Source organism: Mytilus californianus, unplaced genomic scaffold (genome assembly GCF_021869535.1).
Source record: "Mytilus californianus isolate M0D057914Y unplaced genomic scaffold, xbMytCali1.0.p SCAF_2, whole genome shotgun sequence".
Taxonomy (NCBI): Eukaryota; Metazoa; Mollusca; class Bivalvia; order Mytilida; family Mytilidae; genus Mytilus; species Mytilus californianus.
Window position 1 is genome coordinate 108,844,021 of NW_026262668.1, and position 17,200 is coordinate 108,861,220.

A 17,200-nucleotide genomic window follows, 5' to 3' on the forward strand; every position below is an offset into this window, starting at 1 on the left:
ACCAATAGAATGAAATGAACTGTTCCGTGAATTTGCACTGAATTTGTTTAACGTCATTGAAATTAGAAGAAACAAAATATTTAGGTTAAAATCTATAGGAAGAAATTGTAATTACCGTTATATCAATATAAATTGAGTAATGTAAAAACAACATTGAGTCACGTATAATCGATTGAATGTATGAAATATCCGATTCTAAACCAGTAAAAAGGCCAAAATTCAATAGAGTATATACAACCATCAAGACTTGAAGGAGCAGGGCATAAAGGTTAGATTTTTTGACCCCCAAAAAATAAAAGTTTTGAGGACTAATCAAATTTGCACATATTATAGGGAATGTTTAAAATTCAAGAAAACATGAATAAGTTAATCAATGTCTTTTTTTATAGCAAACATATACTGTCCTGATTTATATAAGTGATGTTCCAATAAAATACAACTATAATTGTATAAGATAAGATAAGATATTTTATTCCAATTAAAGGGCCCAAAATTAAAGAGCAAAGTAATTTATTACGATAATTTAGATAATTGACACAATAATCAAATGTTGATAATCATATATAATTTAATTTTGGATGTAACGCGTCTTCTGATTGGCTGACGTTGTTTTGTTTATCAGCTCATAGACATAATTTTGTCATGTGACCGTGACGTCATCAACGTTTTTTCATGGTTTACTCAGGTTTAAAATGGAATTTAGAATTAAATTATAAGAAATGACTGTAATATTTTTTCTGTCTATTCGAAATAACATAAAAAATGTGGTGCACACTTTAAAATAACCCGCTACGCGGGTTATTCAGCGTGCACCACATTTTTGATGTTATTTCTTCATAGACAGAAAAAATATTACAGTCATTCCTTAAATAAATATGAATATAATCATCTCAATTCTAAGATGTTAAACCACAGCCAGATCAGAGCCATACACATATTAGTAAAAAAGCATAACAATTGTATTTAATATTAACAGGCAAATATAGTTACATAAAACATATCTGTACTACAATGTATATTGATATTTTTCTAAGTTCAAAACATTTATTAATATAAATTGCAATAATTTTCAGTACCTCTAGGTTTTCTTGAATAAAAAGCCAATTAAACTTGGCACTTGTGTTTAACATTTCGAAATTTTTACAACTTATCAATATTTTATCATAAAACTCTTTTCTCAAGAGATTATAAAGGGGACATTGACATAGAAAATGTTCTTCGTCTTCAACTTTATCCAACGTGCATTTTATACATAATCTTTGTGATTTATCTATATAGTTTTTTGCATATCTATCCGTCTCTATTTTTAGGGGGTGTGCACTTGTTCTGATCTTGCACAGTGCTTGTCTATCTTTAAATTCTTTTAATTCCAGATATTTTTCTGTACCAAAAAAATGTTTAATTGAAAAATAAGTCAAGAGTTTACCTTTACCTGATTCAACAGTATTTTCTCTAAATTCTCTCCAATAATTCAGAAAACATTTACATAATTTATTCTTAACTGTAGTACATAATCGGCCAACACTTACATTTACGTTTGATAAGTTTAGTTCTTTCATTAACAAATCAATACTAGAAAACCATGTAGTAATATGTTTTACATGTAACTTTTTATTACAAATACATGCATCATATAATAAACCATCCTTTGTGTTCTCTAACCTATGAGCATATTTTAGCATTGCCATTAAAATTGAAAAATATATAGGAAATCTTCCTAATTCAGACATAACAGCAAAATTGCTTGCTTTTCTGTTAACCCCAAGAATATATTTCATGAATTTTGTGTGTGATTTTTCAGATATGTCTTTTGAATAAACCTTTTCTGAAATGTAATCGTTCTTCTTACATGCAACTGAAGTGGTTGAAGTGGTTGAAGTGGTTGATTCCCCATATTTCACTGCCATACATTGAAATAGGTTTAATTGTATGGTCATAAAGGTGCATTAAAGTTGAGACACTAGGATTTGATGATGCTAGCCATTGTTGTAATCCAAAACAAGCTTTCGTAGATTTATTGTATAGCTCATCTTTACACTGTGTAAATTTACCACTTGATACAAAAGTAATTCCTAGGTACTTATAACATTATACTTTCATGTTGTTGCCCATTCAAATACAATGGACAATAAACATGTTTTCCTGGTTTGTCAAAAATTAAAACTTTTGTTTTATTAAGGTTTACATTTCAACACCATTTTGAGCAATATAGTTGTAACCTATCCATTCTCTCTTGTAAACCATCTTGTGTTTCAGACAAAATAACAATGTCATCTGCATACATAAGACAATCAATTCTGTTGTCATTTAGATCAACAGGGTCAGTACATAATGAAAATGTATAGTCCTGCTTGGACTACTTTTTTTTATAAGTATATTTAGCAATACAAATAACGCACCACAACTTACCATATATAATAGTTTCAAAATTTCTTGCTTTTGCTACAAATTTGTAGAAATCTAGTATATGTTAAACATAACCTTTAAAGAGAAATTTTTGTTTTAGTGGCGACAATGGAGATTTCAAACACAAAAGTAAAAAATCAAAAGTCTGAGATGAGTCAATTTTAAATAAGACAAGAATTAATTTTAGAACTAAAAATCACAGTAATTTTCATTGTTTGCATGTGAAAAGATACATATGACTTTAGTTTTCACAAATTTGGCAACATTTTTTGGGTTAAAAACTATGTTTTTTGAAATGTCATAAATATATATTAAGAAAATTCTCATTTTCACAGAATCTTGTGGTTATAATTTTAGAAATGTGATAAAATTTTGACTCATTTCAATCACGCATAAAAAGTTATATGCAAAAGAAATTTTACTGCAAAGAAATTAATGGAGGCGGTGCGCTTCTTTTGTTGTTAATAAAATTGAGAATGGAAATGGGGAATATGTTAAAGAGACAACAATCCGGCGAAAGAGCAGATGATAGCCGAAGGCCACCAATGGGTCTTCAACGCAGCGAAAAAATCCCGCACCCGGAGGTGGTCCTCAGCTGGCCCCTAAATAAAAATGTGTACTAGTTCAGTGAAAATGGACGTCAAACTAAACTCCAAAACATATAAATGAACTAAAATTTAAAAACATACAAGTCTAACAAAAGCCAGATGCTCCTGACTTGGGACAGGCGCAAGTATATATTTGTTAAATGTTTTGTTATGAATTAGGCCGTAAGTTTTCTCAATTGAATTGTTTCATATTATGCATGTCGGGGCCTATTATAGCTGACTATACGGTATGGGTTTTTGCGAAATAACCCAAACCTCTGCGTTATAACGCAAACCTTTGTGAAATAACCCCAACATTTGTTTTATCTTATTTCTTATTTAAGTTTCAAGGGAAGTAGCTGTTATAAATAGAGGAGGCTGCATGTATTAAATTTTATCACTCTTTGCACTTATTGCAAAGTAAAATACTGGGGTGTTCAGCACATATCTTGGCAAAATGATAAAAACATAGAAAATTTAGCAAATTGAAGTAATACCGAAGAAAATAAAAAATAAACCTGGTAATGTAGCCAAATTTTAATATACTTCAAAAGTTAGCGCTCGTATGAGCATTGTGTAAGATATGTCAGATCCAAACAAGCTACCCCATTGAAATAAATGTATAAGATGAAGATTTTTTATTATTATAATTAGAATTTCAACATTGAAACTGCTACCCAAGCCTCTAAAATAGCTACCTTACTAGACAGAAATTAAAAACCCCATGTTTTTTTATCAAAGAATCTATATCATATTCTGAGATTTCAACAAACGATAAAACAAATTATTCTAAATAATTCATTGTAAAGCTGAAAGATCATTTTGTCTATTTGACTGTTTAATTTCACATTGTATGAATTTTTTTTTCTGCTCTTCTCTACTTTACCACTTTCCGTAAATCAAAATTTTCTAAATCTTCGCCTTTCAATTGAAATTTGCCTATACCATATCTATTTCATGTTCAATTTATATATATGCAATACAAGTATTCCTTTATTCCTATCTATTTTTATTATAATGATTTGGCCTTGTGTTAATGGTCCTTCTCTTAACTAAATCACAACCAAACTTTACTGACAGACGGACATGCAAATACCGACATTTACAAAACACTGCTTTCAAATTATATCATAAATGTAAAATGTAAATCCAGTACAGTTTTCGATTATAAAATATACAAAACTTAATGAATAATTAAATTCAAAATGTTTTGCGTTATGACGCAAATGTTTGCCTCATTTCGCGAAGGTTTGCGTTATAACGCAAACATAGGAAGAAATATAAAAAAAAAAAAATGGGTGGCGCTACTACGTTTTCGTAGCTAACATAAAATTGTATTATATATATGTTATTAAGACAACATATATTTACCCTGCTATTAGTTTTTAAACTTATTCAATATGAAAATGTAATGTACATACTCGATGGAGAAGAAACGGGAACAGCTAAACATTTCTAAGGAATTTTGTACGCTTCGACCTATACAAATACCGCATTTGTCCTATTAGAATCGAAATAATTCCTTCATAGCAAATGAGCATAGATCATGACATGATGGAATTATTTGTTAAATTGCACAAGAACGTGTCTTCCTGCACTATTCGTGAGTTAGTGTATGAGAAGTACATTTATTTTTAGACTGTTTTCAGTAACCGAGATCACTCTTAAATATCGAATTATTTAGGTTTAAACCTGCATCTGTGATTTTGCTGTATATTTCACCAGTATTTTAAAGTATTGTTGTTGTATTTTTTTCTCTTCTCCTTTTGTTGATTAAATTTTTGATGATCAAAAGAGGAAGGGTTGGGTGAACGAAACAATTAATTAACTCGCTTCATGTTATTGTGCTTGTCCGTGTCCTTAGTCAGGAGCCTCATCATTAATAATCTTTGTTCATAAAGTTGGTGCTTCTTCATAAGGGGGAATTGATGATGATTGATCTTTGTAGTCCATATAAAATTTATTCATTTTTTTCTAGACCTGGAGCGATTTAGAACAATGAAAATTATGCCCTCATTTTCAGTGGCAGTCAAAATTTCCCATTAATCCTTCCGGTTCAACCTCTCTCATTGAGCAATTCTATCTCCTTATATTCAGGAAATATTTGCACCAGATATTAAGCTACCTGAACAAAAGTCACAATTATGAAATATTTATAAAAACTCAAGTGTACATTAAATAACCTGTCAAACTATTAAGTGCAACCTCTGCATTTAATTGTAAATTAAGATAAATTTTGATCGATATGAATAAGATAGATAGACATTGGTTGTTTATTGATAATCTTGGACTCAAGCATCTGTGAAGAGACACCATTTGTCGAAATGCGTATCTGATACAGTTAAATTGGCATCGTTTATATATAATCATTATCACTGGGTAGATACCTCTGTGGGTGAACTGTTAGTCCACTAAGGTATACTCAGCCCAGTAGTTAAGTACTTCGGTATTTACATGGTTATACGGATATTTGTTTTGGTGAAATTTGTAGTGATAAAACGAAGGAAATGGTTTCTAAATCTAGGAATGTATCTCTTTCATGCATATCTCTGATTCTTTATCCTGGTTTGGTATACTTAAAGTCCTTTTTTGGTAATATCCAGTATAAGAAACGTTTGTATTAGATTTTAAATGTCAAAATATTTTGCTTAGAGTATAAACGAAAAAGACATTATTTATTAATGGAGTTCATTAATAATTAAAAAGCAAGATGCAAATCTATAATTCTATGTGTATATACATGGACGCCAGCAAACTAGTTTAACCCCGTCACATTCTATATGTGCCTATCCCGAGTCAGGAGCCTGTAGTTCAGTGGTTGTCGTTGGTTCATGTCTGTCATGTTTGTTTTTTTTGTAATTTGTTTTGTTATAAATTAGGACGTTAGTTTTCTCAATTGAATAGTTTCATATTTTTCATGTCGGGGCCTTTTATAACCGACTATACGGTATGGGTTTTCTTGTCGTTGAAGGCCATACGGTTGCCTATAATTGCTTACATCCACTTTATTTGAAGTTTGGTAGATAGTTGTCTCATTGGCAATCATACCACATCTCACTTTTTTTATACGTTTTTATAGCAAGAATAAACCGAGACAATTGATGATATTTAGACGATTTAATTCTAACATAATCATTGTTAAAGCATTTCTTGCTAGCTTACTTTAAATATCTCGCCAAATTTCTTACTTGAGAATGTTTCTCACTCACAGTAAAAATATGACTATTACTAAATACAACAATAATAAAAACAGAATGTTGCTGTGTATTGTGAATTTTTCAGTTTTGTCTATGTGATTACAATTTGAAAGCAGAAATGCATCTTTTACGACAACGAACTTTTCCAACTTATTCACTTCATTTTTTACGTAATCCGAATACAAAAAACCAGAAATGATTATTTGAAATTTCGTTTCTTGTCAACATTTCTTAGTTAATTTTTACAAATATAGATATTAATTGACTGATTTTTGTTTGCTTATCGTCCAGTGGTAAAACAAATATAAAACAAATGAGATAAAATTATCAATATATTAATTGCTCCACGGAAAATATAAATGGTTTGATTTGTTCTATTGTATTGTAGTCACGGCCATTCAGATTATTATTTATTTATTTTGCGATCAAGTTTCAAACCAAACACTTAGTTTCAAGTGTTTCTCTTTTTAACGAATCGAATGACGTTGTCTATATGACAAGTGACTCTATCAAGTACCACATACATTCAGATTTAGTTGTCGCTCAAAATTTATTTCAAAGCTCCATTAAGTTTGAATAGGTTTTGATATCTACACTAGTTGTTTTATGCTACGTCAACACGTGGGTCATTAACTTAATTAAATTCATAATAAACTTGTATTCATTTAAATTATTATCAACGTTAACTAGTATTGCGAAAGACTTCTTAGTTTTACTTCAGTTGAAATTAGCATATGAAGTTAAATGATAATAAATATCGATTGATATACATGGAGTTCATTAATAATCAGAAAGCAAGATGCAAATCTATAATTCTTTGTGTATGTATTCTTTCTCTTACCGATGCAACATCTTTTGATGACATGGATACTTTGTACAAAACACTTACCTCCGGACATAACAAGTACTTAAGACCAGAGGTAGATTTAAGCAGTTCTACAGTGATATCTATAGACTTTTATATAATAAACCTGCAGGAAGTTAATGAAGTTGACGGAACAGTTTCTATAACTGGTTATTTTGACATTCAGTGGACCGATAATAATATGTCATGGACTCCTGCCGATCACGGCAATGCAGAGTATATTGTGTTACCTGAAGATGTTATTTGGAAACCTCCCTTAATAAACTCAAATAGTGCACAAGAAATGACCATGTTCGGTATGGATGACTTATCCTTGTACGTCCGTTATAACGGACAAGTTACATGGCTTCCTGGACAAAATTTGAAGTTCAGCTGCAGCTTCGATATAACGTACTTTCCTTTCGATACTCAAAAATGTACTTTGATAATAATAACATGGGGACATGATTCTCAAGACATTATTTTTAACTCGCTAAATTCAACACTTCAGACATCATTATATTCTACGAATAGTGAATGGGATCTAAGTAAAACGTCTGTTACGGTATCTACTACAGGAACACCAATGGCAAATTTTACCTTCTACTTTAAGAGACGTTCACTGTTCTTAACGATTACTTTAATACTTCCATGTGTTTTCCTTGTTCTCTTGAACATTGGTGTTTTCCTCCTGCCGACTGACTCTGGAGAAAGGATTGGATTTGCGGTAACTCTTTTATTAGCGGTAGTATTATATCTAACGATCGCACAAGAGCTACTTCCGGCCACCGCTTTACCTAGACTCTCTGCTATTTGTATATTTCTTATGATTGATTTCATGATGAGTGGTTTAATTGTAGGATCCGTCATCGTGAGCTCTAGATTTTATTTCAAATCAGAGGATGAGCCAATTCCAAATTGGATGAAGAAAATTGTTACATTCCAGCTTTGCTGTCGAGCTAAAAACAGAGTGCACGATGGCCAAAGTACTGGGACTGGAAGACACGAAGAGAAAGGTGAAGTTTTATTTAGGAACGAGAAAGTTAATGACTCGCATGGAAATGAAAAAGAAATTACATGGCAAGATGTCTCGAAAACATTTGATTATATTTCACTTATATTTTATATGATGATGTTTATTGGTACCAACTTAATGTTTATCATTGATGTTGTACAGGGAACTTCATAATCATTCACACTGGACGTTAAGCAGCCGACAATCAATCAATCATAATCATTCACAGCTGTTTTCATCTTTTCACCTAATTTTGTTTATTCGAATAAAGCAAACACATACTATTTGTGAAAATGTTTTTACGGTGTATTGTCTACATAGCCAACAGAGAAGACATGTGCGCACGACAAACTTGTGTAACCCCAGCACTTGTTGTGTCTTTACAAAGTCGGGCTATTAGGACTCTGTTTTGTTCATTGTTATTTTTCTTTTTCGTGCGTCTATAATCGCGAAGGAATAGATTGGTTGCGATTAATGTGGTTTGTTGTAATGTCCAATAATTTAAGTAATTCCTGTTATCATTTATTCTGTATAAAATGAATTAGGCTAGCATTATCCTTTAACTTAATGTTCCGCTTATGAAATTTAAAAAGTTTTATTTTAACTTTTTATCTCTCATATCCAATTAAAACTGAAATAAAGAATACCATAGATACAACTGACAACTGGGTTTTGATCTGCTTCATACTTTGACTTTCACTTAGGTTGAGTCTTTACGACAAAAATACGATGACTTAAATTAACCCGTTTTAAATTTTCTATGTAGTAACATTCTATTGTTTTCTGCAAGTCGAGTACAGTCTATGTAACAACGTTCCATCCTCACCTTCATATAAAGTACAGTCTTTGTAGCAACGTCCAATTCTCACCTTTATATATAGTACAGTCTATGTAGCAACGTTCCATTCTCATCTTTATATAACGTACAGTCTATGTAGCAACGTTCCATCCTCACCTTCATTTAAAGTACAGTCTTTGTAGCAACGTTCCATTCTCACCTTTTTATATAGTACAGTCTATGAAGCAACGTTCTATCATCACCTTCACATAAAGTACAATCTATTTCAAAAGTTAATCATTTTCTTAAAATTGTCTGTTAAACTATGTTATTTTTAATACGCATGCAAATACATATTACCTTATATTCATTATTTGTTAAGAAAATGAAATTATAAGCTTGTTGCGCTGATATTGGAATATTGATTAAATTGTAACAAAATCTAAACATGTGTCTCTGATTAGTCTTTTGTAGACGAAACGCTCGTCTGCGTACAAAATTATAAGCCTATTATCTATGATGAGTTTTGTTTACAACCATTGGGTTGATGCCACTGCTGGTGGAGGTTTTCGAAATACTGATACATTATAACGAGTCCATGCATTGTAAATTGTTTCTTTCGGACTTTTTGTAATTTTGATATACATTTCAGTATTTTATGAATCAAATATGAGAAATGAGACACATATATGATTCGTTCATCCTATTTTGACTCTTTAAAATTCAAGAGTCTATCTTAAATTCAGGTAAATTATATGGCCTTCCAAATACCGTTTCGATCCCTAATATCACTGAAGAGACATTTATTGTCGAAATCCGGATCTGGTGCACACATATTTGCACCTCATGTTTGTGGTATAACAACTTTATTGTTTTCTTTTTAGTATTTAATTAATGTTAAGATCCATTTTGTTACATCTTGTGATCAATTTATTTGGCAATCGCCAATGGCAGTCAGCAGGGTTTAAGAACGTCAGTTGTTCGACCTGTTAGTCAAATGCGTTTTGTTAAAATATACTTTTTCACTTTTTTGGTCTTTTGGATAATGTTGTTTGTGCTGTATTTAGACCCTTCTACAACGAAATTTGTTTTACATGCACACGTATAAAAATTGCGGTTTTTATCCAACGCAATCATGGGTTTGAACGTAGTTTTCAATTTAGACTTGTTTATATATATATATATATATTGTTTTGTTTTCCATCTATTTATCGGTATTGTTACGCAATCTTTTAGACTCATATAATTTTCCCTGTTTGTGAAGTATTGTCAATTTTGATGATCCAATACCTATTAAGTTTACTGGTTGGTAGATTCTTATAGACTCTATATATATATACCTGCTAGTCAAATGCGTTTTGTTAAAATATACCTTTTCACTCATTTGGTCTTTTGGAAAATGTTGTTTGTGCTGTATTTAGACCCCTCTACCGAGAAATTTGTTTTGCATGCACACGTATAAAAATTGCGGTTTTTATCCAACGCAATCATAGGTTTGAACGTTGTTTTCAATTTAGACTTGTTTATATTTTTTCGTTTGGGCTTGTATTATATTTGCCTTCGGGTTTATATGATCCGTTCATCCTATTTTGACTCTTTCAAAATTTAAGAGTCTATCCTAAATTGAGGTAAATTATGTGGCCTTCCAAATACCGTTTCGATTCCTAACATCACTGAAGAGACATTAATTGTCGAAATCCGGATATGGTGTACAAAAACCTTTGCACCTTTTGTTTGCGGTATACCATCTTTTCCGCGGGTTTATTGTTTTCTGTTTAGTATTTAATTTATAATTAAGATCCATTTATTACATCGGTGATCCGTTTATTTGGCAATCGCCAATGGCAGTCAGCAGGGTTTAAGAACATCAGTTGTTCGACCTGCTAGTCTAATGCGTTTTGTTAAAATATACTTTTTCACTCATTTGGTCTTTTGGAAAATGTTGTTTGTGCTGTATTTAGACCCCTCTACCGAGAAATTTGTTTTGCATGCACACGTATAAAAATTGCGGTTTTTATCCAACGCAATCATAGGTTTGAACGTTGTTTTCAATTTAGACTTGTTTATATTTTTTCGTTTGGGCTTGTATTATATTTGCCTTCGGGTTTATATGATCCGTTCATCCTATTTTGACTCTTTCAAAATTTAAGAGTCTATCCTAAATTGAGGTAAATTATGTGGCCTTCCAAATACCGTTTCGATTCCTAACATCACTGAAGAGACATTAATTGTCGAAATCCGGATATGGTGTATAAAAACCTTTGCACCTTTTGTTTGCGGTATACCATCTTTTCCGCGAGTTTATTGTTTTCTGTTTAGTATTTAATTTATAATTAAGATCCATTTATTACATCGGTGATCCGTTTATTTGGCAATCGCCAATGGCAGTCAGTAGGGTTTAAGAACATCAGTTGTTCGACCTGCTAGTCAAATGCGTTTTGTTAAATATACTTTTTCACTCATTTGGTCTTTTGGAAAATGTTGTTTGTGCTGTATTTAGACCCCTCTACCGAGAAATTTGTTTTGCATGCACACGTATAAAAATTGCGGTTTTTATCCAACGCAATCATAGGTTTGAACGTTGTTTTCAATTTAGACTTGTTTATATTTTTTCGTTTGGGCTTGTATTATATTTGCCTTCGGGTTTATATGATCCGTTCATCCTATTTTGACTCTTTCAAAATTTAAGAGTCTATCCTAAATTGAGGTAAATTATGTGGCCTTCCAAATACCGTTTCGATTCCTAACATCACTGAAGAGACATTAATTGTCGAAATCCGGATATGGTGTACAAAAACCTTTGCACCTTTTGTTTGCGGTATACCATCTTTTCCGCGAGTTTATTGTTTTCTGTTTAGTATTTAATTTATAATTAAGATCCATTTATTACATCGGTGATCCGTTTATTTGACAATCGCCAATGGCAGTCAGCAGGGTTTAAGAACATCAGTTGTTCGACCTGCTAGACAAATGCGTTTTGTTAAAATATACCTTTTCACTCATTTGGTCTTTTGGAAAATGTTGTTTGTGCTGTATTTAGACCCCTCTACCGAGAAATTTGTTTTGCATGCACACGTATAAAAATTGCGGTTTTTATCCAACGCAATCATAGGTTTGAACGTTGTTTTCAATTTAGACTTGTTTATATATATATATATATATATATATATATATATATATAAGTCTAGAGATTTGCACAACGATACTAATATAAGATGGTATTATACGAAGATGTTGTTAATAAATCGTGTTGACAAATATTTCGCCTTAACAAATAGCCTTCTTCGTATAATACCATCTTATGTTAGTATCGTTGTGCAAATCTCTAGACTTATATAATTTTTTTTCTTATCTGCACAGTATCGTCTATTCTAGACGATCCGGTACATAGTAAATTTGCTGGTTGGTCCTTTTTATAGACCTATATATATATATATATATATATATATATATATATATATGTAGGACTCTAACGTACGATGGGGACGCTAAAACGCGATGGTCACGTTAAAGTGCGATGGCCTACGCTAAAGTGCGATGGTCTGTGCTATTCATTTGAACACGCTAAAGTGCGTTTTTTTCCGCAAAAGTATCGACGTTAGCAACGTTAAACAGCATGAGGACGAGAATGTTTGTCCAGATTAAGGGTTTTTATTACACAAGAAAAGAAAGAAGAGAGAAACAAATGATCACAATCTGGAACATTTTTGGTCGTTGCTGGAAGAGGTTATCTTAATTTGTAAAATTGTGAACAGAAATTTAATCAAAACAGCTGAGGTGCCAAAAAAAGTTTTCTTTAATGGATAATTCTATAAAAAAAATAGAAAATGGGTTGTTATTTTTGTTAGATAATGAATATAACTCAACTAGACAGCAACCTAACGAGCAGATGTGTAGTATCATTATATGATTGCCAATAAGACAACTCTCTATCCAAGACCTAATGTCATTAATGTATGCAACTTTAGATTATAGTATGACCTTTAACGCGGAGCATTGGATTACATCGCATAGTATTCTATAAAGATCAAAGGGCCTCAAAACAACCAGTGTAAAAAAATTCAAACGAGAAAAATAACAACCTGATTTAAATATAAAACAATAAACGAACAGCAAATATGAAATACACCAAAAAAACGACTACCACTAAATTCCGGATATACTAACTACTGCAATGTAACCATTACACTTTTTGGACAACTATCGTACTTAAAATAAAAATAAGAAAATGTAGTGTAAACTATCCATCCAACCCAAATGTCGTTCATGTATGGAACTAATAATCATACCGGCGGTCTTCAATGTAAAGCCTGGTCCATGCCGCATAACAAGCTATATATAGTTATACAATGACCAGCGTAAAACAATTCAAAAGAGAAATACTACGGCTTGATATAGAATCGTTTTCATAACAGCGTAGACAACCGTAAAACTTTTGTTGGTAATAGTACTGAATAAATTACCTTTAACTTGTTTGTCATTGGCTATCGATAACAATGATTTTACGCTCACTCAGTCTGTCAGAGGCCTTCCAGTGGGTATTTAAATAATGATCACTTGTTACACAATTCGATACATAAAATGAAACTTTCTTTTCACAAAACTTTAAAAGATTTGTTTTAAATAATTTTAATAATATTAATAAATTTTGACTGTTGACAGCATTTTTAAAATTAATTTTCTTGTTGTAATCCTGTTGGAAGCTGCGCTGTGTAGTTTATTTTTCTTTTATTGTTTATTGCCAAATATAATCAAGACAGACAAAAAAAGTTTGAAAGGTTACATGTTAAAATAGAGAATGGAAATGGGGAATGTTTCAAGGAGACAACAACGCGACCAAAGAGTAAACAACTTTGAACAGCCGAAGGCCACCAATGGGTCTTCAACACAGCGAGAAAATCCCACACCCGAAGGCGCACTTGAGCTGGCCCTTTAACAAAAATGTGTACTAGTTCAGTGAAAATGGACGTCACACTGAACTCCTAAACAAATAAATGAACTAAAATTAAAAAACATACAAAATGAAGACTAACAAAGGCCAGAGGCTCCTGACTTGGGACAGGAGCAAAAAATGCGGCGGGGTTAAACATGTTTAGTGAGATCTCAACCCTCCCCTATACCTCTAGCCTATGTAGATTAAACAAACACACAGCAATACACCGCTACATATTGTGCCAAAGTCAGGCTGGGAGAGTGCATGTTATACTGATTTAACACACTGGATTGTGTGCCTGCACCAAGTCTAGCCAGGGAGGGATTGCATGTTTAACTGGATTAGCCCCACTAAATTTGAGCCAAACGTCCGGCTATCCGGGTTTTGTGTTGTTCATTGTTGATTAAACGTCTATTTTACTATTTATGGACAGGACTCGATGGTCTTTGTTTGTGATGTCTCTTAATTTTCCTACCTTTTATCTTTTTATGTATAATTGTCGTATAACAGATCTAAAGCCGTTTAATTACGAAACTATCTGCAATATATTTAATAGTCCTAAACATGCATGACAAATTTGACACTAGACGTTGTACGCAAACACAAATCAATACACCAATGTATCTAGAGTCACAATTGATACATATTTATATAAAAATAAGGAGATGTGGTATGATTGCTAATAAGACAACTATCCACCAAAGTTCAAATGAAGTGGATGTAAGCAATTATAGGCAACCGTACGGCCTTCAACAATGAGAAAAACCCATACCGTATAGTCGGCTACAACAGTCCCCGATATGAAAAATATGAAACAATTCAACTGAGAAAACCAACAGCCTAATCTACAACAAAACAATTAACGAAAAACAAATTTTCTGCTCTTTGGTCGGGTTGTTGTCTCTTTGATACATTCCCCGTTTCAATTCTCAATTTTATTATAGATATAACTGCATATAAAAATAAGAATATGTGGTGTTATAGACAATCAGAAAATTCCTTCCAGCGGTCAACAGACGTTAGCAATATAGGTCACCGTACGACCTTCAACAATAAGAAAAACACACACTGTATAGCACGAAAGCTTCAAATGGCCTTGTCATGACAAACACGAAAGATGAGTGGATGCAGAACAGAGCGAGTAAAAAAAAACACGGATACCGCATGGAAATTGGCAAATGGTCCGCAATGTTACTTTGGTCAACTCACTAACTTGAAATTAAAGACCTGGCGAATTTAAGTCCTTATGTATGACTGAGATGTATGTTTAAAAAAAAAAGGAAAATCAAGGTTTGTTTGGACATTTTTTTTTTTGCAAGTCTTGGTTTTAAATTATTTGCGAGTAAGCTTAAGGAGTCAATAACAAATAATCGCTCCCAGAAAGACGGAAAAATCCATTAACAAAAGAAAAAATGAATATACGAATTACAGTGCACAGTATATTATATACATATTTTATTTGCGATCATAAAATGTACGATGTCGTCCATTACTATGTAAATTGGGTCGATTAAAAAAAAAAAAAGCTGAATATGTTTATGTTGCCAAGGGTTTTTCACAAGTAAAGTAGTTAGCAGAAAAGTTCACCAAACTATACATTTTACCTATTCAAAAACGAAAATGCAAATTTCACAAGGCTTGATCCAAATAGCCTTTTTACTGTCTAATAACTTGCAAGTACGAAAAAGACAGGACAGGACAGAAGTATATTTTGTCTATATGTTTGGTGTTTGCACACTTTTAAAAGTTGATCATGCATTCGTTTTAAAATAAAATTTTGATCAGATAAAAGTTAAAAGATGACATAATTGGACAACCGCAATTGTTAAATCGCTTTGACATCCGAAAAAAGATAATAATCAACACATGCATTGTAACTTTTAAAGCCAGTTAAATCCTTTTTTTGCTGAAAGAACGTGCGATATCATAAAAATTGATTATCAAAACATAACAAAAACACAAGTAAAGAACATTTAAGTATTCAATATAAATCAAAACACAGAGGTTATTCCTGATTAGTTTTGTTTTCGAATCATTTTATTTAGGCGTTGAGACCCTTTGGTGACCCCACAGTTTAAATGTCTATAACAAATACGTCGTGAATAGTGGGCGTTACAGACGAACGTTCACCTAATCTGACCCAGTCAATGGGATATTTTAGCGCGCCAATCAATGGTCTCGTCTACGCTGTTATGCTCATGATTCTAAATAAAACAATAAAAGAAAAAGTAATAGGAACTCAACAACAAACGAAAGCCATTGCTTGAACCACATTCCAGTTACACAATCGGGCTTTAGCGTGTCATACCATCGCACTTTAGCGTGTTATCTGATCGCACTTAAAACACAAACAACCATCGCACTTGAGCATCTGACACCATCGCATTTTAGCGTAGACCATCGGACTTTAGCGTGTCATACCATCGCACTTTAGCGTGTTATCTGATCGCACTTAAAAAACAAACAACCATCGCACTTTAGCGTCTGACACCATCGCATTTTAGCGTAGACCATCGGACTTTAGCGTGACCATCGCACTTTAGAGTCCTGCATATATATATATATATATATATATATATATATATATATAGATTGCCTAACAATGTAATTTTAACACACTATTTAGTATGTAAATATAAGAATGTTTAAAATATTTACAAAATGATGAAAATAAACGCAATATTTCGCTAGACTAACTAGCTTTATCAAGCGTGCATCTATCCAGGTGAAATCGGATGTAGATGATAAGAAACTTTTGCAGCTCAATGTATATGTTGCACTTGAATTTAGCTGCCTTGAAAATAATACATAATTTGGATGAAGTTCAAGATTTTTACAAAATTGGTAGTTGAAGTTAGCAACGTCCATTGGCCAATATTACAGGATTAAAAGGACGATGCTGTGTACTAAATTATTCTTTATCTTTCCTGTATCTTTTCTCATCTTTTTCGTTAAGACCATCAGGTTCTAAAGTGTGGAGTTGGTGGATCCAAAAATTTTTCCGTGGCATCCCATTCAGCCAGGCATTGCGAATCAAGACAATATGCTCTACTGAAAATACGCAAAATGCTAGACTTGGACAACTACGTAAACATCTAGTTGTTCGAGGATACAATAACAACATCATTGATAGCGCTTTCGAAAGAGCAAACAAAACTAGTCGCCAAGAACTTCTAGAGTACAAAGATAAGAATAAAGCAGCTAACAGAACACCCCTTGTACTCACTTACCATCCTGATTTTAAAAATGTGTCTTCCATTGCTCAGAAGCATTGGAAAATTATAGAAAATGATTCAAATCTTAAAAAAGTATTTTCCTCACCACCAGTCATGGCCTTCAGAAGACCTAAAAACATCCGTGACAAATTAGTGACATCTGTATTAGCAAAGCAGCCTACTCCATCTCCCGGTTGCTACAAACAATGTGGTCGAAGGAACTGC

The 17,200-nt window shown here is 32.4% G+C and overlaps 1 protein-coding gene across 1 annotated transcript; it reads left to right on the forward strand.

Moving 5' to 3' along the window:
• Nucleotides 1-6,848: 6,848 nt before the first annotated feature.
• Nucleotides 6,849-8,349, forward strand: LOC127730724 (neuronal acetylcholine receptor subunit alpha-3-like). Its single transcript, XM_052239241.1, has one exon. The coding sequence runs from the start codon at nt 6,925-6,927 to the stop codon at nt 8,221-8,223; it is 1,299 nt and encodes a 432-aa protein (XP_052095201.1). The 5' UTR covers nt 6,849-6,924; the 3' UTR covers nt 8,224-8,349.
• The last annotated feature ends 8,851 nt before the right edge of the window (nt 8,350-17,200 follow it).